This window comes from Mirounga leonina, unplaced genomic scaffold, assembly GCF_011800145.1.
Source record: "Mirounga leonina isolate KUSES-001 unplaced genomic scaffold, KU_Mleo_1.0 Mir_175, whole genome shotgun sequence".
NCBI lineage: Eukaryota > Metazoa > Chordata > Mammalia > Carnivora > Phocidae > Mirounga > Mirounga leonina.
Window position 1 is genome coordinate 2,498,411 of NW_023270453.1, and position 25,580 is coordinate 2,523,990.

Sequence of the window (25,580 nt, forward strand, 5' to 3'; positions counted from 1 at the left end):
TGATGGGCTTGGGAGATGACCAAAGACATGGAAGCTAAGATCTGGAAACTAAGAAAGAATTATAGTCATGGAACAGTTGCCAGACCTAAGCAGTTGTTTCCAGAATGGTCTCTCTGCTTTCTCCCGTGCAATTCACCCATCACTTCGCCTTTAGGGTGATCTTTCTAGAAGAGTGGGATTATATGGCTCCTCTACCTCAAAACTTTCAAGTGCACTTATGGCTTTGAAGATACACTGTGAGGTCCTATGGACGTCATTGAGGGCTTTAATGCTCTGGCCTCTCCCTTCTCTCCAGCCTCCTCCCTGCCCCGGCCCGGCTGTTTGCTCACAGCCACCCTCTCCCTGGTATCCCCGTGCTGTCCCCTGGTGAAAGCCTACTCCGTTTTCTGGACCAAGTTCAGATGTCACTTGCTCTATGGAAGCTCTCCTGACCTCTTTCATCCATAATAAACTCTCCCCGCTCTGGGACTGCAGTGTACCACATAAATAGTTCTATCCGGGGACTTATAATACTTGATTTGCCATATTTGTTTAAATGTTTGCCTCCCCCACTAGGCTGTGGGCTAACTGAAAGCAGGGACGTTGTTTTTTTGTTTTGCTTTGTTTTGGTAGCTCTGGAATCAAGCACACTGCCTAGCACAGATTAGACATTAAACATTTGTTAAGATCAACTGAGGGGGAAAATTTCCCAACTGCCTGTCAGAAGGCTCGGATTCTGAAAAGAGTGGTTTGGAATAGGGATCTGTGAGGAGAACACCTGCTCTCCAAAGTTATAAGAGACATATATCTACAGCTAATTTAAAAGCTGAGTGATTGTCATGAGCATTTTTTTCTTTAACATTTTCACTTTTTATTTAAGGAAATGGCACACATAACACTGGCTTAGATGTTTTTCTTGCTAGGGCAAGTTGCATGATTTCCACGAATAATTTTTCCCTTTTGGCATCCTATGGACAATTCACACCATTTAAAACTGCAGTTCTGAATTTACTCCATGTTATCAAAGCTTCATCAGTACAGTCCAAAAGATCCATACAGAGGTAAGACTTGAAAAATCAAGCCATATAGTGGCTTGAGAAATGCCACTGACTGGGATCCCCCACAGCAGCTTCCAGCATTTGCTTCCTGGTCCTGGGTTCAGGCCGGTGCATTCCTGGGATTGTGCAAAGGGTGGTTCAGGAGTGGTGGATGAGGAAACAGGGAAAGGATCTTTGGAATTCAGAACATTTCTCTTCAGATGTTGTACATACATTAGCTGAGGGACACATCCCAAAGCCCCTGGAGAAATAGGTACCATCATTTCCAGTTTGGAACAAGGGGGATGGAATACTAGCGACAAAGGCAAGAGCTGAATGGAAGCACCTTGACTGATTCTAGTACTAAGAGTTCAACCAGCAGCTAAGTCCCACCTGCCTGATCCCCTGATCTAGAACTCAACCAGGGCCTCTGTGCTTTGAGGGTCGGGGGCAGGAACCAAGCCTCCACCCAGCTGCACATTGTGACATTCTAGGTCCTTCCTTTTCTCCAGCTCGCTCTAGGTGGTATCAGGACAGGTTTAAAAGCAAGAGGGTTTTCTACCATGTTGTTAGCCCGCGGCTCTGCATGCTGCACGTTTTTCTTCCATAATAAGTAAAATGTTTCAAAACTAACAGTGGGAAGGAAACAGAAGTACACTGAAAGACCAGGATAAAATATTTAAGAAATTAAAACAAAACGATCATTTATTGTTTTTAATATGTAGTCAAATATGACAGCGGTATTACACAAACTCTTCCCTTCCCCCCTTCTTCCATCCCCAATTCGTTGACTCCAACCGGAAGTGAAAAACAGGATTTAATTCTGAAAATAGCAATCAGCAGAGACAACACAGATAACATTTGGTCACCACCAGCTTCCAGACCTTTTAGGATGAACTGTGTCACCATGGCAGTCGATACACTGGCTTTCTTACAACATTTTTACTAGGGAAAAAAAAATGAAGATTCCCCACCTACTGTAAGCAGAGCTAGAGTTGCAGAAAAACTTGGTTTAAGTAGCTGTGTGAGGAAAACTTTAATGACTTATTGGAATCATAACGATCCCCAGGTGAAAGAGATGGCAAATGAATGAACTGTAAGGGAAATACATTCAAACTTAGATACTTAATCTTACAGTGAAAATAATCAGGAAGCTTGCAGAAGTACATAGCATCTGAATTCTTGAATTTAAACTGTCGGTTTCAGTAAAGGTTACCCCTCGTCTGCTACTAGACACCAATAGTGCAAATTCATGTACAATCATTCTTACATTTGCAGGTTCAGGTACGTCAAGCGTGAGGTCATCGGGAAGTATGTGTAGGTTATTTGGTCGTGGAAGAATGTAGGGCTCAGAATGTCTCACTGACACAGCAGAGGAAATATGAATGATGCCCAGAGACTGGAGTAAATTTCAAGGGCTCAGTTTTCCAAACCCTGGATTAAAGCGAAGTTTTGGAAAACCTCTGCAAAATTCACCTTCACCTGAAAGACACATCCTAGATGTGAGTACAGGGCTTTGGAAAAACAGTGAGAAACAAAGTTGCAATGTGCTGTGCTCACCCACACAGTCTTTTCCTTTTGTAGGGGGTTGACTGGGTTTAGAGGGTCAGATTCTCCCCGCAGTGTTCTCTTTCAGGAACACTGCAGTGAGCTTTGTGATTCTGACAAAGGGTACAATTATACCCACTTTGAAATGCATTTACAAATATTCTGTGTGCTGGTGCAACTGGCATAAAACACAGACAGCCCCGCGGGTGCCCAGCTTCTTCTCTTTTCACACTTGGACATTGCAGAGGGCTACAAGCAGAATTACCAGAAACAGTAGTAAATTCCTGGCATTGGAAGTCCCCGTGATCCCAGCTGGCATGCAAAAAAGGCTGTCTCTTTTTCCCCCCTGAAAATAATGTACTTCCCAGGCACGGTCCAAACGCCTCAAATGAGGCAAATGAGAGATTTGTTTTGATCAGCCTATGAAAAGACTTTCCCCTTCTCAGCTAGGGCTCTGAGATTTCGCTATAATGTACACAAAATGTCTGTGTCTAAAGAACATTAATTAATTTCCCTGAAATGATTTTAATAGGTCTCAGCAAGGAAAGCTCTGACTTCACTTTGATGGTATTTTTCCGAGTAGCCTGGTGGAGGACACTGAATGTGGGGTTTTATTTCTCTGCTATAAATATGACAATCTGAGCATGTTTTTGTTCAAACCACCTTAAAAACGGTTGCTTGGACTTGACCATGTGTCTAGATAATAGTACATGAATCTGGTCCCGAGATGGTCGAACTTCACAGAGATTCAGCTATGGGTCCACAGTTGAAAGTACCCTTTCTTCTCGTTTCCTCAGGAAAATTTATTTTCTCTTTATTGTATTTTATTTCCTCTGTATGGCTGGCTTTCTCATGGTCTCTGGCACAAGGGGACAAAAGCACATGCCTTATAAGTCAGAAGGAGATAAACGGAAAAGCCTCTTTTTGGTCCTTATTTGACCATAAGGAACCCAATTTCCTGGAGCAGGAAGGCCCCTCCTGAGCCTTCATCATTTTAGGATTGTGCCATAGGAGAAGTACAGGTGGATAATGGTTGAGTTTTAAATTAATTGGGGACATCCTTGACTTTCTGTATATCACCTGTTTCCTAGGATAACTTGCAGGATCTGTGCCTCAGTGTCTGAATGTCTGAATGACCTAATTTTGAGCTGATCTTCATCTCCTATTGATCTGTACATTGCTCTGAAGAAGATGAAAATTCTGCTCGAATTTTGTGTATTTCAATTTTTCCGTGAATCGTATCCACCCACCCACTACTATGTTTATACCTCTCCCCACATAGCAAACCTCTAAAATGAATTTCATACTATGTATCTATGCAACAGGCACAAAGGTTTATAGCTGCATGATCAATAAGTAACATTTTGGTCATGAATATATAGTTTTTGTAATGCTAGGGAAAAGAGAGATTCTTTTAAAAAAATAACACGCCAGTGGGAATGAGAGAAGTCACTGAAATTTTCAACCAGAATCAAAATAAATATATCACTATCTGCCAACTTAAAATTTTTTGCTTTATTCCATTAGATTTTTTTTTAGTAATCCTCAAATGTTAGTAAATTTTAGAAAATAGAAAAAGATGAGGAGGAGCATATGATTTAAATTATTCCCCCCCCACCCAGCCTTTTATTCTGGATTTAAAGTCACAGAATCTTTTAGTGTCAACAGTGATCTGGAAATTCACTTATAATAACAAGTTTTGAGCATCTATTTCTCTAGACATAATTTGGTCATTCATAATAAATGTGCTATTGAGAAGCCAATGATGATGTACTTCATAAATGTGTCAGGGAGAAGTGATTCAAGAAATTATGTGATTTTACTTGGATAATTACCATCTTACAAAAATTACCATCTTACTTCTTTGCAATCATCACCATGAGAGCGGTAGGCAGTGGATGGTTTAAAAGTTATGTCAGGTAATAATCAGGCAGATGCATTCCAATTTCAGCTGAAATTAGAAGATCAGCTTAATCAAAATGTTATGTAACATCAAACTGTCCGATGGACTGTGATAGAGGAGATATACTTGAGGGTCTCTTCGGCTGAAGCTTTCTGGTTTCTGGATTATTTTGCGAGAGCTCACTCTGTGTGAGCTCCTCAATATTCTATAGCCTTGGGTTTTGTAATCAAGGCTTTCAATTGTGTCACCATAGTAGCGATTTGTAATAAATGGTTATGAATGCTCCCAAAATCTGGGTTGGTGTGTTAGCAAAGGAATCAAGGGGAGGCCTGATATTCCAGCTGGGGGTTTGTTGTTATTTCTAGGAATATTCCTGAGGGGTTGTCTTTGTAAAAATCCACCAAGTTTTCCAAGTGGTGCAGTAACAAGTGCACACCAATAAGTGTGACTGACTTGATTCACAGTTACCCACAGGAAATCACTGACCCAATGGGAAAACTGACACAAGGCACATCAAATCATTAGGAACTTTGGCTTGACAGATTTAAATATCCCGACTCGGAAATTTCCAATTCTCAGTTTCTTGAGACAGTCCATCTTTCCTTCTAGAAGGGCAATAAAAAAATCAGATATAGAAATAAAAATAACAGAATATCAGAAATAGAAAGCTCATCCAGATATACTTAAGATTAGATGTACCAAACTTCAACTTCCATGCATATTTTGAAGGCAAAGATGAAGGACCAAGACTTGTAGAAGTGTCAAATGACCAAAAGAAAACTCCTCAGAGCAGTCTGTGATACCGAAGTTGTATGACCCCAAGTCTCCACTCTGAAGCTAACATCACAACAGCTACTATTCTAGCAGCAAAGCACAATTACCGAACAGACTTATCTCTCACTAGGAAACAGCCAATTTCCAAGTTTCTGGAGATAATCAATCTTCTGATCTTCTCCCAATAAATTTGTAAAATGGAGAGATGGGGAAATAGATAAGGATGATGGTGGGTTGTAATTGAACCGGTGACTTTTTAGTCCCTTCTAATTCATAGAGTTTATGATTCCAAGTCTTATTGTAAATAAAAAACAAAAACCCTATCTATCATAAAGCTTAAGGGAAAGAGAAACATTTTTTTTTTCTTCTGATGTATTTTGCTCGTTAGATAATCCGGTAGCTTTCCCCATCCCAATCCGGGGATATTCGGCAATGTTTGGAGACATCTTCAGTTGTCACAGTCTGTGTGTGTGTGTGTGTGTGTGTGCGAACACTGCTGGCATAAAGTCAATGGAAGCTGCCTGGAAGCTGCCATATACGTCCTACAATGCACGGGACTATTTCCACCTCACCCTCTGACAAAGAATTAGGGGACCCCAAATGTCAACAGTGCCGAGGTTGAGAAAGCCTGAGGCAGTCTAATAAGTGACATAACCACCACACACACCTAAAGTGCAAATGCTTCTTTGACACACTGGTATTTCTGGAATACCTTAAAACTATGATGTTGAACGTTCAGAAAATATTGGTACAAGAAAGTGAACTGTTACATCTAGTCAGAAAAAGTCCAAGTGATCTGGGAAGTCCTTCTGGGTCTGGGACAACTTTGGATGAGTCACTTTTGTTCCTGTGAATGAAATTTACAAACCATTTAAACAGAGCAAACAGCACTGATGTGCAATGATGTATCGTATTTCTGAAACATTCTTTAGGCAAATACTTGATAGTTCTCTATCTAAGTTTAATAGACAATTGGAATTGGAAATTGGATAGAGTAATATTGATCCCACCTCCTTGCAAAGTTGTGCTTGAGGATTCCATCATATTACAATTATCAGTTGACCTGCCTGATCTCTTATTTGTATTTATCACTATATACCACAGATCCAGCACAGGAACTTGGTTCCAGTAGGTGCTCAATAAATATTTAAGTAAACTGAGTGGCTGAATGAGTGAACAAAAAAAGGAATGAGTCAAAGTGCTCCACGAAATGTAAAGTGCTTTATAAACACAAGGTAATAGGTAATGCCACAGACCTCATAATATTTGCTCAAAAAACCTTCCTGGGGTTTTTTCAAATGGTTTCAAAAGCAAATAAAACTTGTGATTATATATGTCGTAAGAAAATAACCTATGAAGATTCTTAGTTTTCAGATATATTTGGGAAGAAATGAAACAAAGGTAGAACAATCTTAAATGACTAAAAATAGTGTTGCTGACAGATGGCACCAGGTAGGGGTGGGAGGGGCATGCAAAACCAAAGACACTGTAATGGTTAGAACTTGAAATCACTGGTTGTCATAAAGATGGTACTATTCTTATGAACATATAGAAGAAGACTGGTCCAAAGTTCTATATTATAAGAAGAGTCAATACTACAGATACAGTTAGCCTTCAGACGGACTGTGCCTTCTAAGCTGCTTGGTTGGGGTTGGCTTTAACTGCTGATGAAAGGGTGCAGGCAAGAAAAATGGTAACAGAAATTACCAGTTGGGAGTTTTAAGTTCAAGACCCAATTCTGACACTGGGAAAATTACCATATCTTTCCGGGAGTCAATTTTCTGATCTGTAAAATGAAGAGCTTGGGTTAGATGACCTGCCATGATTCTGGCATATGGATGCTGATGCCAAAACATGGTGTGGGATGGGAAAGTAAGAGCTAGAGCAATCTTTGGGAATTAAATAAAGTATTAATTAATTAATTAATTTAATTAAATAAAGCTCATTGTAATAAAGTATCTGAAAAATGCCTGAAGAAATGCCAAGCAAAATAACATTTCACAGGAGGAAGAAACCGTAACAACAGGATTGATTTCTTAGTCTTATTTAAATATTAATTTCTTATCATGGAAGGAAAGTTCCTTGAATCAAGGCATGGATTCTAGCAAAACTTTTTCTCAAATGGGCAACAGACACTAGAGGACATAACCAAGTTGACACTCCTTCAGGACAGGTAATAATGTAAGAACTTTTGGCCCCAGAAACTAATAAATTATACTAATCAGAATATATATTATCTGCATATTAGTATAATTTAAAAGAATAGTCATCCTCTTATTTGCATTTGCAAATTTTTACAGTTCAGAAACTGAGTTCCATGTATTTTTATATTTTAATAAGGCAGCCCCTTATGTTTGTGTCACAGGGATACAATAAATATTTGAAATTATTTATGCTTGAGGTATTTCCTTCTAAAGAGAAGCCTGCTGCTCAGCCCCTGGGCCTCCCTTTGCTGTGAAGAGTAAACTGGGAAATCACAAGAAACTAGAGAGACGCAGTGACTCGACATAATAAGGAACTGAACTAATTGCAGCACACACATAGGGACTCTGTCATGGGAGGAGTCAAAGTTGGGAGAGACATGACAGAGGGGAAATACTAAGAGAAAATATTAAGATGGGGAAAAATTGAGCAATTTTTCCTTTGGCATTTTCTTAAGAAAATTTTTTATCGACTTGCCTTTGAATGCTTTTAGGATTGGTGGACTTTTCTTCATCTGAATGCAAATTTGTGCTGAGACTGGACCAAGGCTGTGCTTTATATGGGTTACATTGATGTAAGGTTTTAAAAGCCTGTACATCTCTACATTTAGTCAATCTGCATAATAATAACCTTACAACGGAGACAGAACAAAAATATTTTTATTTTCCAAAACTGTAAATTGAGACTCATGGAAGTTAAAGTGATTTTCCCAAGATAACATAGTGGAGACTCAAAGCTGTGTCAGCTGGTATTCTTTTCATTATAGCATGCTGCCTCTTTGAAATCAAAAACACTTAAATATGCCCAAGAACTATGAAATCTTCTCTTTTTCTTCCTTCTCCTTTTTATTCAAGGAGAGGGAATTAAAAGGAAAGACCTCTACTCTACAGCACTGTATAAAAGAATTTTCTGCAATGATGGCAATGTTCTTTGTTGTCCAATATGGAAGCCAACAAGCCACATGTGGCCATCGAGCATTCAAAATGTGTCTAGTGATTGAAGAGCTGAGGGTTTTTTTAAATTTAATTTTAATTAATTTAAATTTAATTTTAATTAATTTAAATTTAAATAGCCCCATTTGGCTAGTGGATAGGATACTGGACAGAACAACTCTAGAAGCTCCATGTGAGAGAGATCAGCAAATGCTCTAGGTATCTCAAACTAAAATAATAATGGGAGTAAACTGTACTTTATTATTGATCTTTAGTTTTCTGTTTGTTAGTGTATCTTGAAATCTAAACACTTCATAAACAACCAACGTTGTGGTCCATGCCATCTGGTTGGCTTAAGACATTTTTCTTGACATTTATACCTTTACCTAATCACCAAATATTATTTCCTCTGTAGCACCATTTATCAGATTTCTTCAGAAGTCTGTATGTGTTTCTTTGCTGTTCTTAATTTTTAAAATTGTTATCCTCTCTCTACTGTGTTCATAGTATTTAAGTAATGTACAGATGCACCCCTTCTAATATATAATGTATGTAAAGTCCAAAGCATCAATGCCCATTCTGAATTTCTAGAAACATGGTGTACGTTTGCTCTTCCTTTGCAGTAAATGGGCACCAGCAACAAACCAGAAATATAAAATAGAGTCAAAATTTCATGAAAAAAAAAAAGGGATTAGCCAGCCTTTCTCCTTACCACTAAAAGATTCATATATAGCAGAAACTTTTCACCGTCTTTAACTCCTACTTTTGTTAGGAAGTGTTCTCACACTTCCAAAAAGTTTTCCCTATTACTAGGTGCTTTAGTTCACTGAACAATTCAGTTTTATGTCTTGTTCGTTTGTTTCCAGAATTGTCAATTCTTTTAATAGAAAGTGGAATATGAGCTCTGAAGGGAAGAAAGACAACATTACGACTTCAAAGAATTGTGTAAGGAGTTGGATATATATACAAGATTTATATAACTGTCAATCAACTGCTATTGGAAGCCACACCTATCACAAGAGCTAGTGGGAGAAGCGTCATCTTATCCTAAAAGGAATCGTCTATGTGTTCCTTATGTCTTTGTAGAATACCAGTTGCACCAGTTACATTGGCAAGTCATTTGGTTATTGCTAATCTGACCAAACCTACTCCACAAGAAATAAGTTGGGATATTTCATATAAACTGAATGCAGATATAGCAGAGAGATTGTCATCACATCCTTCAATCGCCTTGCTTGTCAGGTTTTGTTTTTTTTTTTTTTTTTCAATTTTTAACTAAGTAGGTTAGGAAAAAATTACTAACCTCATCAGGTATTTAAAAATGTAAGGCAAAATATACGTGATTGAAGACGGTACTAGTTTACGTCAGACAACTGTGAAGATAACATAGGATACTCTGTTAGTAGACTGATGTTGTTCAATGTAGACACTGTGTACAGATGCCAAGCTGTTAGTAAAGTGCTGCTTATAAGACATCTCTGCTTCCTGATACCTGAATCTGCAAATGTTGGACACTGTGCCCTAGGAGAATCTACAGCATCTGGGCACAGGATGTCAGTTTCATGCGTCGAGATGTTGATGAACTTGTACACACAGGACCTGAATTTAAATGTTGGGAGCTCGGTATACGTATTAACCACTTTCCTCCTCAAGCCATGCCTTTCCTTTCCTCATTCGTGGAGAAGTTTTGAAATCTGGATGGTGATTACGGGGCAAAATGACAGATCCATTTAAGGAGCATTTTGCATCTGCTTTCTTTAGCCAGGGAGGGAAGGGGTTGATAGGAATGAAAGAGTGGCTCAAATAGGCAGGAAAATGATCAGCACTGCGACTGATTGAACCACTTTTGCTAAGGGACATAAAAATATTCTAATATTAAGGATTATTTTACAACTCTATGGAAGTATGCAGTAATGCATCTCGCATTTGTTTTGTCTTGATGACAAATGCACTCTTTGAGTCACAAGAGCCTGCCTTGTGTTAGTTATAAACAAAAATATATTTATATATATATTTATGTAACTACTATGTGCTTTAAAGAAAATTACTGTATGATTCAGCAGGGTTCTTTCATCCTTTTTTATCACCAGGGATATGCTGACTTGAATGGCTTCTTAGACAGGAATTGACAATGACATGGGCCTTAAGTACTGAAACAGCACAAAGTAAAAAGGAAAAAAAAAACCACCCCAAAACCCTCCCCCCATGTATGTTTAGACTCCCTTAATGTTTTTGCTTCAAAAACGATTAAGGGACTCTTTGTATTGTTTCCTTCAGCCAAGAGCAACTGTGGCTTCATAGGATTTCATAGTTGGGAAAACGGAGGCAATGTATCTTAAAAAAAAAAAAAAAAAAATGAAGTGTTTTATTCCGAGGCAGGAGAACCGGAAATCTCCTTTGCCTCTCCCTCTCTCCTAATCCTTAGCCAAGAGTGTGGCAATTCTGCCACAGCCCATAGGAAGGACACTCATTAACAAGGGAGAAGGAGGCACAGATAAAAGATTCATTCTGTAGAATAATGAACTTGTCGGAACAAGTGGATCTAGACCAGAAAAACAAAATCCTTTCGCCACGTGTCTGGTGGAAAGAGAGAAAACCCTCTTATTTTAGGTTTGTTTTTTGCTCCTGCATGAGCTGTTTTTCTTAGCAATCTTGAAACATTCATCATTGCTCTTTTGAGAGAAAAGGTTTAGGCTTTGGAACACAGTTATCTTTGAGACATCAGAGAAGAATATTTGAACCAAAGGCGTAGATCCCTCATGAACTAAAGCTTTATTATTATTGTTTGTTCTCTATCCCTTTGCAACCCTGCACCTAAGCCAATTGCACTGTCATCTTGTCATACTTCTGCTAAGTCCACAGGAGATGCTCTGAGTGAACTATAAAACGGTATTCCACTAGGGAATTGTATGTTCAATGGTCAGTGGTACCTTGGATGAGTTTTAGTTTTTCTTTTACCCTTCCAGGGCTGGCCTTGTCCAGAAATCTCATCTCCTTCAGGCTACAGCAGCTTAGGGCTCCTTCGTGTGTGTGTGTGTGTGCATGCGTGCGTGCGTATGTGTGTGTGTGTGTGTGTGTGTGTCTTAAAGGTATAGGCAAATTTTTAGTCTTAACACCTGTAAGCCAGCACTGGTGCTGTTCTGTCCTAGAAATTTTAGCACTGCTCTGATACAATGAAACCTTCTTTCTCTCCAACTGGTTCAACTTCGGCGTAGGCAGGATGACCGGAGCCTCTTCGAAACTTCATTGCAGGCCATCTGCTTGGGCGTCTCTGAAACAGAAAATGCAAAAATAATGAATCCCAGAGTGATGGTCATATCATAAAAAAATATATCTCCCTTCATCGACTTGTTTGGGAGAGAGAGCGTGTCAGCAGCGGAGAGGGGGCGGGGGGGCGGGGGCAGAGGGAGAGGGAGAGAAGATCCTCAAGCTGACTCCTTGCTGAGCGCGGAGCCTGACATGGGGCCGGATCCCACAACCCTGAGATCACGATCTGAGCCGAAACCAAGAGTCCAACGCCCAACCCACTGAGCTAACCAGGGGCCCCAGTATTTGCCAAATATTTTAGAGTAACTTCTGAGTTAAATTTAGTAATACATTATCTCACATTACTACCACAGTTGGAATTACACATGCTCAAAGCCCCATGCCTGCATCTTCATTATGGCATTATTAGCACCTCTCAGGGGACAGCCCGTTTGCCATAGTGGCCCCATGGGAGTGAGAGCTTCTCAAAGTCACAGTTTATGCCTTCTGCATACTTTTGTCTAAAAGATTCTATAAGTGTCTAACTTGGAAAAAATGAATTTAGCAAAAAATAAGTCTTCTGAATATATAGCCACTGACATTTCCTCTTCTCTAGAAAATAGTATCATTTCATCTTATTTATTAATTCACTCAAAAATGTAAGGCCATACAATTCTGCACAGTTCTTAGAAGCGTGTCTCAAATTAGGCACTAGACTTTTTAGTAAGCAAACTGAAAGAAAAATCACTTACTATCTTAAGAAATTACGTATTAGGCTGAGACTTCCCATACAGGACTTTTTGGGCTTGAAAGTTAACAGATGTCATGCCCTGAAAACTGAATCAAACATCAGAGGGCAGAGACAATCTCCAGCCTATGAACTAAATAATGGCACAAGGAGACACTGGTCCTAAAATACAGGTTATTTATTCTGACAAAAGAAGCGCACTTCTCCCCAGCACTCTGTCCATCAGACAAACCTCCTGTGATTTACAAATAGAAGTACTGATATGAAAATGCATTTTCATGGCCCCAGCAACACTAGAAGTATTGCTTTATTTATCAGAGTCTCTGTAATTTTGTAGTATATGAGACAATGAGTACTGAGGAAAGTTTATTTCTGTCCAAAATTTATTTCTATCGGAAGAATTTTAATGTGAAAAATGTTAAATATCAGTGTAGATAAACTGGCATTTGGCAACCTTCTAGATTTGCTAATTCCATCCCACAGGCAATGATTAATGGGTGTAGAGGAGTTTTCACATCAGGAAGGAGTGAGTATGAGCTCTACTTTCTAGAAAAATACTATTGAAGCAATTACATTCTGACTATTAATAATATTATTTACTGCCTGTATAACATTATGTGGTCAGAATGTTTTATATTTATTAGCTGATTAAGTCCATGGTGTATTTGAAAAACTCAATTATCCTTATTTTCCAGGAAAAGAAGTTAAAACAAAGAGAGGGCTAAATAGCAAATAGTGTGTCTTTGGTGGAACTAAAAATCATCATCAATGGAAATACACTGAGCATTTTTAGGGAGCTGAGCACTATAACTCATGATCACTCCTGTCGGTGGAAAAATGCCAATATGCCACCATGCTCACTATTTAGAACTCCCACTTTGGTTTCAGTTACTTCACAGTTGGGCTTTTGAAGGCACAGCTGCCCTAGTCCTTCTCTGAGTCAAGTAACACCACTAAGTCTTTGCGCCAAATCTCCACCTTTCCAAGGCCCGCCTGCCATCCAGCTGGCAAGTACAGCCCTGGGAACTAGCCCTAATTGACAACCCAGCACATAAAGACACTGTGCCGTCAGTGACTTAAAAAGGTGTGCAGATTATCATCAAGAAAATAAGGGTTATATGTTAAAGAAAAAAAAGAAGATAGCCGGAAGGGAAAAATGAAGGGGGGGAAATCGGAGGGAGAGATGAACCATGAGAGACTATGGACTCTGAGAAACAAACTGAGGGTTCTAGAGGGGAAGGGGATGGGGGGGATGGGTTAGCCTGGTGATGGGTATTAAAGAGGGCACATACTGAATGGAGTATTGTGTGTTATATGCAAACAATGAATCATGGAACACTACATCAAAAACTAATGGTGTAATGTATGGTGATTAACATAACATAACAAAATAAAATTAAAAAAAACTAATGATGCATTATATGTTGGATAATTGAATTGAAAGAAAGAAGAAAGAAAGAAAAAAGGAAGAAAGAAAGAAAAAGAAAGAAATAAAAAGAAAGAAAATAAGGAACAACAGGTGCTGGCGAGGATATGGTGAAAAGGGAAGCCTTATCCACTGCTGGTGGTAATGTAGATTAGTCCAGTCACTGTGGAAAACATATGGAGGTTCTTCAAAAAGTTAAAAATAGATCTGCCATATGATCCAGCAATTCCAATTCTGGGCATATACCCAAGGGAAATGAAAACAGGAATTTGATGAGATCTGCCATATGATCCAGCAATTCCAATTCTGGGCATATACCCAAGGGAAATGAAAACAGGAATTTGATGAGATCTTTGCACTCCCCCATGTTAATCACAGCATTATACACAGCATTATTCACAATAGCTAAGATTTGGAAACAACCCAAATGCCCACCAATGGATAAATGGATAAAAAAGCTGTACATATACACAATGGAATGTTACTCAGCCATGAAAAAGGAGGATATTCTGCCATTTGCAACAACATGGCTGGACTTTGAGCATATTATGCTAAGCGAGATAAGTCAGAGAAAGACAAGTACTATATGATAGCACTTATATATGGAATCTACAAAGGTCAAACATGTTAAAAAAACCAATTAAATGGTGGTTAACAGGAGATGGGGGCTGGAGGGATAAAACCATGGTGTTTCAGGGTACAGACCCGAAATGAGTATTGAGCCACAGAGATCACAGTATATTGAATATAGACAGTACTATTGTACTATAAGTATATAATGTGATAATAATGTTGCAACCTTATTATATCAATGTATCAAAGTAACATGCTGTACAACTTAAATTTATACAGTGTTACAGGTCAAATCTATCCAATTAAACATTTGTTTTAAATAAAAAGGAGCATAGTTGATGAGAACGATGATGATGATTCTTGTAAAAGTTGTATTTTATTAAGCTCTTAGCTGTATTTCATGCTTTATACTAGGCACTTTACTTATATAATCTCATTAAAATGCACAAGTCAATCATTTATATTTTGCATAAACCCATAAAGCTAGCAAATGGCAGAGCCAAGATTTAAAATGAGATCTACTTACTTCCAAAGTTAATTCTCCTTACTATAAAAATTGGTTCTTAAAATTCAGTGGTTTGTGTACGACTCATGTGAAATTTGTGAACATGGTTCCAATTTTATTTCGGTCTTAAAAATATAACTAGCAACTTTAGTATTCTGTTAGTAAGTCATAATTATTAATTAATAATTTTCTGTCTTAGGTGAAAGATTGGAGGATTACTGGTAATGTTTATCATGTACTTTGTGAGCTCATCACAGAGGTACTCAAAATAGAAAGTACAAAAATGCTGGGAAGTGAAGCTTCCTAACATGGTACAAACTTATTTTCTGAATTAACTGCATATCCTTAAGGAAAATTTCTCTTGATTTATTACTACTCATTGTAGGGAAAAAAAAAGAAACACCCCAACAAGATTTAAAATGACTAGAGATCTCACCATTTACCCATAGTTTGGTTCAACTATCAGTGGACATCACTTATATGCATTTCTAGGAACAATTAAATCACTGTACATACTATTTTATAAAATCATTTTTTTGCACTTAAGGACACACTGAAAAAATTTATGAACTATCTCTGTACAAAATTATTTTAAATGTCTGTAGAACATTACTCATAACTAAATCATGATTTATATAGTCAGTTTGATTTGGAGTTTTTTTCCAAATTTTTTGACAATATAAATAATTTTACAATGAATATCTTTGCTGATAACCTGATGGGAATATCTCCAGTCAGTTCCTTTTATAAACTCTCAAAAGTGGAATTATTGGGTCAAAAGAGAACACACAAATTATTTACTAAACACTTGAAATTTCTAGTATGGTGCTAGATGCTGAGTTGAAGGACACACGACCAAAGAAAGGTATAGATGTGGTTTCCACATGGAAGATAAAACCATTTCAGAAGAAAGGGATTTTCAATGTAGGTTGAAAAGGTGAGAAAATACACTGAGGAATTAACATAGGTGTCAAAGATTCTAAAGTGAACAAAGTAGAATAGGTATAATCTCACTACAAAATTATTCACCACTAGTATTTTATTTGTGCAAAAGTAAAAAAAAATTATAATTACTTCTATAAATTTTGACTAGATTAAAAGAAACGGTGTTTCCCCCTGCCCCCATAATAATACCTCAAAATTTATAACAAAATCTAACAAATGTCATGTACTGAGGTCTTAAGAATTTGATGTGATTTTATGTTTTTTGACAATTCCTTGATACCTCAATGTTAGCCCTAAAAATGCTGAACAAAGAGAAATAACTTTACCAAAATTCCGCTTCCTTTCTAAAATGCTTTCACATATCACAAATCAACTAATGATCTTAAATAAAGCACTTTGTTTCCTCATGTGGAAACTAGTATCTGAGGGTTTGTGTGCTAAAATCATGGATCCTTATACCTGCTTGCCTGAGGTAACTGACTTTACCACTGGGGAGACGATAATGATTTGAAAAACTTTTCAAGTTCTTCTATGATTGTCCCTCTTGTCTCCCTCCACTAACTTTTAGGACTTCTAGATTTACAGGAAATCTATATAAATTAGTCCTAACTGAAATTGCTTTTCTATGTCAGTCTGCAGTTCAGAGATCTCCTTATGAATGAAAAAAAACGGAACATTTCTATGACTGTAATGGAATGAGTGAAGATTTAGTTCTTACAGAAAAATCTTGAATGTTGGTGGTAGAATATGAGGCATCTATCCAGAAGACAAAGACATCTAGAAATTTGGGCATGATGTCTGGCTCTGCCATGAAGTGTGATGGGTCACAACCTGGCATTTATACTCCTTTCTCGAGGTTTAGATATGTTCAAATCTGTGTTCTTTTTAGAATGGCTAATTCAAATTGTTAGAGAAACTGATAGGGGCCACGGGGTCACTTGCTAACAGAGCAGGATGTATGCTGAAAATTGAAAAATTCAAAACAGACTGTAAGGTTAATTCATTACAGAGATTCAGGATGTAACGCCTTAAAACATTGCTGGGTGTAATGCGTGGGTGATCTCTAATTTCATTTCTTTCTTTTTTTCTTTTTTTTAAAGATTTTATTTATTTATTTGACAGAGAGAGACATAGTGAGAGCAGGAACACAAGCAGGGGGAGTGGGAGAGGGAGAAGCAGGCTTCCGCGGAGCAGGGAGCCCGATGTGGGACTCGATCCCAGGACCCTGGGATCATGACCTGAGCCGAAGGCAGATGCTTAACGACTGAGCCACCCAGGCGCCCTCTAATTTCATTTCTGAGAATTATTTATGTGATTAATCACATTCAGAAGAACATGTTCACATAGATCTGTTGGCACTGGGGTGGGCTGTGCAAACAGGTATTTTCTCTAATTACTCCTTCAGAACTATTAATTGAACAATCATCCAGATCTGTCTCAGTGGTCCGTGGCAAGATAATTAGCTGAAATATCCACAAACAATCCTGCAGGGTACCCTCCGTTAGCAGTGCACACAAAACCACAGCTGCAGATTTCTCTGCAAGCTTCGAGAGCAGAGCAGGTTTTTGGTTGGTGAGATGAGCCCTTGAAAGGAAGTTACTTGGTGTGAGCGTTAAAGGAAAGGGGCGAATTTTGAAATCCAAAGCCCAGCTAGAAGACACCAGTGGTGCATGATGGCACTTGACAAGCAGTTGTTCCAAAATTTCTGGTGTTTTGTGTTGCTTCCTTCAGTGAATGGTGGGGAAGAGGGAAGAGGCTGGGATCATGAGGCCCTGACAGCATCATAGACCTGTCACTTCCCAGCACAGGACTTACGCTAAGTCATGTTTTTTCTTTGTTTCTCAGTTTCCCCATTTGGAAAACAGAATGATCTAGATTACTGTTTTTCAAATTTTTCTTTTTTAATTAAAAAAAAGTTTAAGCCATGGACCCTTTGTTCCAATCAAATATTACTTGGAAGCCTCAACAGGATCCAGGAGAGTAGGTTTCTCTTCATTGTGATGGAGAGACCCCCACTTACACCCTCTCCCTGAGTCCTGAGGCTGCCTATGGATCCCACACTATCTCAGAGCACATTTTGGCAACTATAGAACTAAATCTGTGCTTCTCACACTTAACCGTGTATACAAATCACAGGGGCTCTTTTTAAAGTGCAGATTCTGATCCATTAGGTCTGGGGGAGGCCTGGGACTCTGCATTTCCAACAGGGTCCTAGGTGATGCTGCTGCTGCTGGTCCACACAGCACACTTAAAAAAAAAATTAGCCAACGTATAGTACATCATTAGTTTCAGATGTAGAGTTCAGTAATGCATCAGTCACATACAACACCCAGTGTTCATCACGTCACGTGCCCTCTTTAATGCCCATCACCCAACTACCCCATCCCCCCCACCTCTCCTCCAGCAACCCTCAGTTTGTTTCCTAGATTTAAGAGTCTCTCATGGTTTGTCTCCCTCTCTGATTACTTCCATTCAGTTTTCCCTCCCTTCCCCTATGATCCTCTGTGCTGTTTCTTATATTCCATATATGAGTGAAACCATGTGATATTTGTCTTTCTCTGATTGACTTCTTTTACTCAGCATAATACCCTCCAGTTCCCTCCATGTTGATGTAAGTGGCAAGTATTCATCCTTTCTGATGCTGAGTAGTATTCCATTGTATATATGAACCACATCTTCTTTATCCATTCATCTGTCGATGGACACCTGGGCTCTTTCCATAGTTTGGCTATTGTGGACATTGCTGCTATAAACATTGGGGTGCAGGTTCCCCTTTGGATCACTACATTTGTATCTTTGTGGTAAATACCTAGTAGTGTAATTGCTGGGTTGTAGGGTAGCTCTATTTTCAACTTTTTGAGGAACCTCCATACTGTTCTCCAGAGTGGCTACACCAGCTCGCATTCCCACCAACAGTGTAGGAGGGTTCCCCTTTCTCTGCATCCCCGCCAACATCTGTCATTTCCTGACTTGTTAATTTTAGCCATTCTGACTGCTGTGCGGTGGTATTTTATCACATAGCACACTTTGAATAGGAAGGGTAATGATTCTCTACAATGTCTTCCAACAGGAACATTCTTTAAAAGTGGGTGGTAGAAAAAATATTCATCTTTGACCTTCCCTGTGTCTCCAGTGGACCTTTGTGGGAACTGAACACGTGTTCAAACAACTGGGTCAACCTTTCCATATTTAGCTTTGATAAAACTGAACTGTCCAGAGGGAAGGATTTTTTTTTCCTTTTTCATTAGTTCTAAACACAAATTATTCTCTATTCCCTTTATTTTGTGTTGAATATTATTTCAACACAAGGCATGCCAAGTTATAAATATCTGAGTCACCAGATTTGGCAAATAAACACACAAAACACCAGTTAAATTTGAGTTTCAGATAAACAGTGAATAATTTCTCAAAACTATACTTCATCAGACATACTTATATTAAAAAAATTACTCATTTATTCTTTGAAATTAAAATTTATCTAAGTGTCCTGTATTTTTTTGGCAACCCTATCCACAGGAAAACACAATGGCTTTGGGCCCTGGCCAGTCAAACTTGCAATCTAATTAAAACAAACTACTCCAATTTGCGGCTGTGCCTCCTTGCTTCATGAATTGTAGGTCACTTTTTCCTTAAAAAGAGTAACTCAGATTGATCGGTCTGTCTTCTGGTGTGGTCAAGAATCCCAAGCAATAACTCCTGTGTGAAGCAAAGCCTGGGTGTTCTTTTACATATTTTTTACTCATCTTATTTTAATTGCTTTTCTCATATGGAAGCTGTTTATCATCCTGCAGTTGCCTCTTTTCCAACCTACAACTGCTCCTTGTCATGGGTATACCGCCTTCATTTTAGAACTGTCCTACGGATGATCCTGAAAAATCAGTTAATGTCATCATAGTTGGTACATGTCCAAGAAGAAAATGATCTCAATGCACGTAGAGAACAGCTATATACTGGGATTAACAAAATCATCATATTTTTCATATGATTTTCCTAAAGCTAAAGGATTCTTAAAATAAATATTAAGTGACATCTGCCTCCTCTTGAAGACAATATTAATTTTGGTAATAGTCATGAAATGAAATGAATAATAATAATGACCAAAAAAGAAATGCAGACAGTGAAAAATCTTCCTGTTTTAAACTTCATAGATATAATCATGCCAGGGAAAAACATTACAAATAAAACAAATATTTCCATAAAAACGGGAAAATAGAATGACTTAATGTATTTTTTGAACTGCATATAAACTAACTTCATTTAAAAATAGTCATGGTTTTCTTAATGAGATAACACCTCATACAAGTCAGAATGGCTAGAATTAACAAGTCAGGAAACAAGAGATGTTGGCGAGGATGCGGAGAAAGGGGAACCCTCCTACACTGTTGGTGGGAATGCAAGCTGGTGCAGCCACTCTGGAAAACAGTATGGAGGTTCCTCAAAAAGTTAAAAATAGAACTACCATACAATCCAGTAATTGCACTACTGGGTATTTACCCCAAAGATACAAATGTAGGGATCCGAAGGGGTATGTGCACCCCAATGTTTATAGCAGCAATGTCCACAATAGCCAAACTACGGAATGAGCCAAGATGTCCATCAACAGATGAATGCATAAAGAAGATGTGATACACACACACACACACACACTGGAATATTATGCAGCCATCAAAAAAAAAAACCCTGAAATCTTGCCATTTGCAACAATGTGGATGGAACTAGAGGGTATTATGCTAAGTGAAATAAGTCAATCAGAGAAAGACAAGTATCATATGATCTCACTGATATGAGGACTCTGAGAAACAAGACAGAGGATCACAGGGGAAGGAGGAAAAAATGAAACAAGATGAAACCAGGGAGGGAGACAAACCATAAGAGACTCTTAAACTTAGGAAACAAACTGAGGGTTACTGGAGTGGTGGGGGGATGGGAGGGATGGGGGGCTGGGTGATGGACATTGGGGAGGGTATGTGTTATGATGAGCGCTGTGAATTGTGTAAGACTGATGAATCACAGACCTGTACCTCTGAAACAAATAATACATTATATGTTAAAAAAAAAAAAGATAGTAGGAAGGGAAAAATGAAGAGGGGGAAATCGGGGGCGGAGACGAACCATGAGAGACTATGGACTCTGAGAAACAAACTGAGGATTTTAGAGGGGAGGGAGTGGGGGGATGGGTTAGCCCGAGCGTGGGTATTAAGGAGGGCACATATTGCATGGAGCACTGAGTGTTATATGCAAACAATGAATCATGGAACACTACATCAAAAACTAATGATGTAATGTATGGTGACTAACGTAACATAAAATAAAATTAATAAAAAAGAGAAAAAATAGTCATGGTTTTTACAAAATTATCATCTTATCATTTTATTTTTTTTTCTTTTTCAAGTTTTTATTGAAATTCTAGTTTGTTAACATAACTAACTAGTTAGTGTAATATTGGTTTCAGGAGTAGAATTCAGTGATTCATCACTTATATACAACACCCAGTGCTCATCCCAACAAGTGCCCTCCTTAATGCCCATCACTGTCTAGCCCATCTCCCACCCACCTCCCTCCATCACCCCTCAGTTTGTTCTTTATCATTAAAAGTTTCTTATGGTTTGCCTCCCTCTCTCTTTTTTTACCCCTTCCCTTATGTCCATTTGTTTTGTTTCTTAAATTCCAAATATAAGTGAAATCATATGGTGTCTTTCTCTGGTTGACTTGTTTTGCTTAGCATGATACTCTCTAGCCCCAGCCATACTGTTGCAAATGGCAAGATTTCATTCTTTTTGATGGCTGAGTAATACTCCATTGTGGACATTTAGGCCCTTTCCATAATTTGGCTATTTTTTTTTTCAAAAAAGACACATGAAGAAATCCTGCTAAATGAGTCAACTCCACAATGTTCAGAGACTGATTTGTATGATGCAATAACAGAATTGAAGTAACTCAAGTTGTTTCGTCATCTTCACAACCATGACGCTATCCTTCTTTACTTAGAATCTACTATTTTATTTATCTTTTTGTGTGTTTTTATTTTTTTCTTTTTTAAAGTTTTTATTTGAATGAGAATCTACTGTTGTTGTTTTTTTTTAAAGATTTTATTTATTTATTTGAGAGAGAGAATGAGAGAGAGAGAGCACATGAGAGGGGGGAGGGTCAGAGGGAGAAGCAGATCCCCTGCTGATCAAGGAGCCCGATATGGGACTTGATCCCAGGACTCCAGGATCATGACCTGAGCCGAAGGCAGTCGCTTAACCAACTGAGCCACCCAGGCGCCCGAGAATCTACTGTTTTAACACAGATATATGTAGTACTATATGGACTGGAGACCCACTGCACCTGAACAAGTGCAAAGGACTCCAGATTCTTAGGAATTTATTCCCTAAATGAATGCATGCAGCTGAGTCTGTGGTCAGGGGCCAAGTGTGTAACTGGGAGTTCTTGAAATGTTTACTAAAGGACAAGTAATACAACTGCACTAATTGGAAGTATACATATATATTATGTTAGCAAAACTCAACAGTGACTGAATCAACGTGTTAGAGCTTAGATTAGCAAGTTTTGGACATAATTTAGAATTTCAGGCACATAGAGATAATAAAATGCTGACATTATTTTAGACAGGTTTATTATAATTATACCATTCCCTATAGACAATGCACCCCCATATTACCTGCACCTGAGGCAGGTTGCTCTCAATGCCCTTCCCTTGTGCACAAGGAAACTCACAGTAAGTATTTGTTTTGACTGGCACAGATCTTATTCTATAGTTTATGCCCCATGAGGGGGACAATTATCCAGATTCTTAGGTGACAAGCTTTCTTGACTTTCTTTCTTTCTTGACTTCAGCTCATTATTGGCTGTTTTGTTGCCCCAAATGAGAATGATGGGTGACAGTTACTATTAGTTAATTCATGTGGGTATAAATGCATTCAGTCAGCCCATAAAATTACTATTTAAGCACCTATATGTAAAACACAACACTGAACTCAAGACACATAGCATATTTAAGAAAAATAAGATATTTGCATAGAAAAGCTTGAATAGGAGCTAACCAATTAGTACAGGATAAAAATTCACAGGCAATAGGTTTGAAATCAAGTATCTGCTACAAGTATTTGACAATGAATTCCACGAATTTTGAGGAAAGAGGCCTTCATTTGAATTTGAATCATCACAGATGCTTTTGTGGGCACACTGAATATAAAGACAGAGAGCAGTGGGGCACCTGGGTAGCTCAGTGGGTTGTGTCCAACTTTTGGTTTTGGCTCAGGTCATGATCTCAGGGTTGTGGGATCAAGGCCTGTGTTGTGCTTCTTGCTGGGTGTGGAGCCTGCTTAAGATTCTCTCTCTCCCTCCCCATCCCGGGTCAAGCTCGCACACACACGCATATTCTCTCTCCTAAAAAAAAAAAAAAAAAAAAAAAAAAAGACAGAGCAGAATAAAACTCCCTGTCGTTGTAGACTTGATACTACTCACAGGACTCATTCTCCGTCTTTGGAAAACCTCAGCCACTGGCTTGTGTGCTTTGTTTTTTCCCCTCTACTTTATCCCCTCTGGCAACTTTAATGACTTCAACATTCTCTTCTTCAGGGGGCCTTCTGGATCATTTTGAAAATACCCACTTCTATGTCTTCTATATTGCTCATTTACTCATCTTGAAACAGTCACCTCCACAGTCTGGCCTCTCAGTCCTTTAGACTGTGGGTCCTTGCTTTCCATTAGTGTCATCCAGGCTAGACCCAACTTCTGACAGTCTGAATTCCATGGTGGCCTGTCAGTCACCTCCCTGTCTGTTCCCTCCTCTGATGATTAATCCTGGGTAAGTTCTGCCATCTTCATCAGAAATCCTCATCTTCTGTATTTTCCTATTCCGACCCTAAGCAGTCCCAACTACTACAGAAGAAAGTCACACATGCAGATTAACTCAGCTGCAAAGAATCACACACTTTCAATTGGGAAGTCAGTGATTACTTCTCTTCTTGTTAAATCCTTATGATATATTCAAACTCCAGCCAACCCCATGCTGCCCTCCATCAGTCTTGTATATCATCACCCATTTTCCTTGAGAAGGCTAAGCCTTTAGGAAGATGCTAATCCTTTCCCCTTTCTCTTCATTAATGCCTTTATAGCTACTCATCCTTCCTTCTTATCTGAAATAAAAAGATGCCTCGCTGCTGTATAATTGCCTCTCCTACTCAAGTCTGTCTGGGCTATGAAGTTACTTCATTCCTCCCTCCTCGTCCAGCACCTTAAAACACTCCTTTCATTGTTTCTTTGCCTTATGCCTACACTTCACATCAAAAAGCCCTTTATTTGATGTTTCTTTGTAACCTCAGTACTATACTCTCTTGAATGTCTGACTGGATCCACTGCCTTCACATTACAAAACCATATTTCACATCCTTCAGTCTGTGTCTGCTCTCTTCCCTGGATCTGCATTGTTCCATGTTACAAATGACCTGATTGCCAAGTTAGTGCCTTTTTTTTTTTTCCCCTTATTCTGTGACTTCTCTAGAGCACTTTAAACTGCTGCCTCCCTTTCATTTTTGACCCTCTTCCTTTTGTGGGCCTTCCATGATTGCACATTCTCTTGTGTCTTGTGTGCTTTTTCCCTCTCTTAAACTTGTCTCCTTTCCTGGTTTATAAACACTGTTATTTTTTTTTTATTTTTTTTAAAGATTTTATTTATTTATTTGAGAGAGAGAGAATGAGAGAGAGCACATGAGAGGGAGGAGGGTCAGAGGGAGAAGCAGACTCCCTGCTGAGCAGGGAGCCCGATGCGGGACTCGATCCCGGGACTCCAGGATCATGACCTGAGCCGAAGGCAGTCGCTTAACCAACTGAGCCACCCAGGCGCCCCTATAAACACTGTTAACATGTCCTAAGGTTTAGCCAGGAATGCCGTAATCCCTCTATTCCCCATGGCATTCTTCTTTATTCTCTTGGGTTTCAATTTCTACTATAGTAACTGCCATTTCTTTCTCACCTGACTGCTTTATCTCAATCCATTCCTTTTCTTCAGTTGCTTTTTCCAAGACAGCCAACTGTGATTTGACCATCAGCTCAAAGCAAACATGCTTCAAATTCATCCCCTCATTTTCCTTCCTAAACTAATTTTATCTCTGACATTTCTAATTCTGTCGCTAAAAAATGTAATTTCCCAGTTGCTCAGATTTTGTACTTCGGGGTTATCCATAATCCTTTCTTCTTCATCCCACATTCAACGCAAAGAATCAGGATACCCTCCCCACCTTCACCACTAATCAGCTGTAGGAGTTTTGGCAATTGTTTAATTTCTTGGAATCTCAGTTACCTTATCTGTGTAATAGGGATATAACAATGCCTCCCATTTGTGGACCTCATTGGGAAGTAAGGAGACTCAAAGATCATTGCTTGAAAACACTTTCTGACACAAAGCTTTATGCAAATGAAAATTGCTAAATTCTATCTTCTTCCTCCATGTGGCTCTTGAGTTAGCCTCATTCCATCCTGCCCACCAGTACCCTAATTCTGCTCCCAGCTATCATCTGCACATGGACTGCTGACACAACCTTGAACTCTCCTGAGAGCTCTTCTACTCTTCTAGCTTTCTCCAACTCCATTTTCAACTTTTACTTCTTCTTCTTTTTTTTTTTAGAAAGAGAGAGAATGAGAGAGAGAGAGTGTGGGGAGGGGCAGAGGGAGAAAGAGAATCTTCATCAGGCTCAATGCCCAGCACGTAGCCTGATGTGGGGCTTGATCTCATGATACTGAGATCATGACCTGAGC

At 38.8% G+C, this 25,580-nt stretch overlaps 1 protein-coding gene across 1 annotated transcript in view; it reads right to left on the minus strand.

Moving 5' to 3' along the window:
* Window positions 1–1,715: 1,715 nt before the first annotated feature.
* Window positions 1,716–25,580, minus strand: part of PLXDC2 (plexin domain containing 2) — a 459,765-nt gene continuing 435,900 nt past the window's right edge. Inside the window, exon 15 of the mRNA XM_035021516.1 lies at window positions 1,716–11,646. Within this exon, the coding sequence (XP_034877407.1) occupies window positions 11,530–11,646 (117 nt within the window). The 3' untranslated portion in view covers window positions 1,716–11,529. The remainder of the gene's footprint in view (window positions 11,647–25,580) is intronic.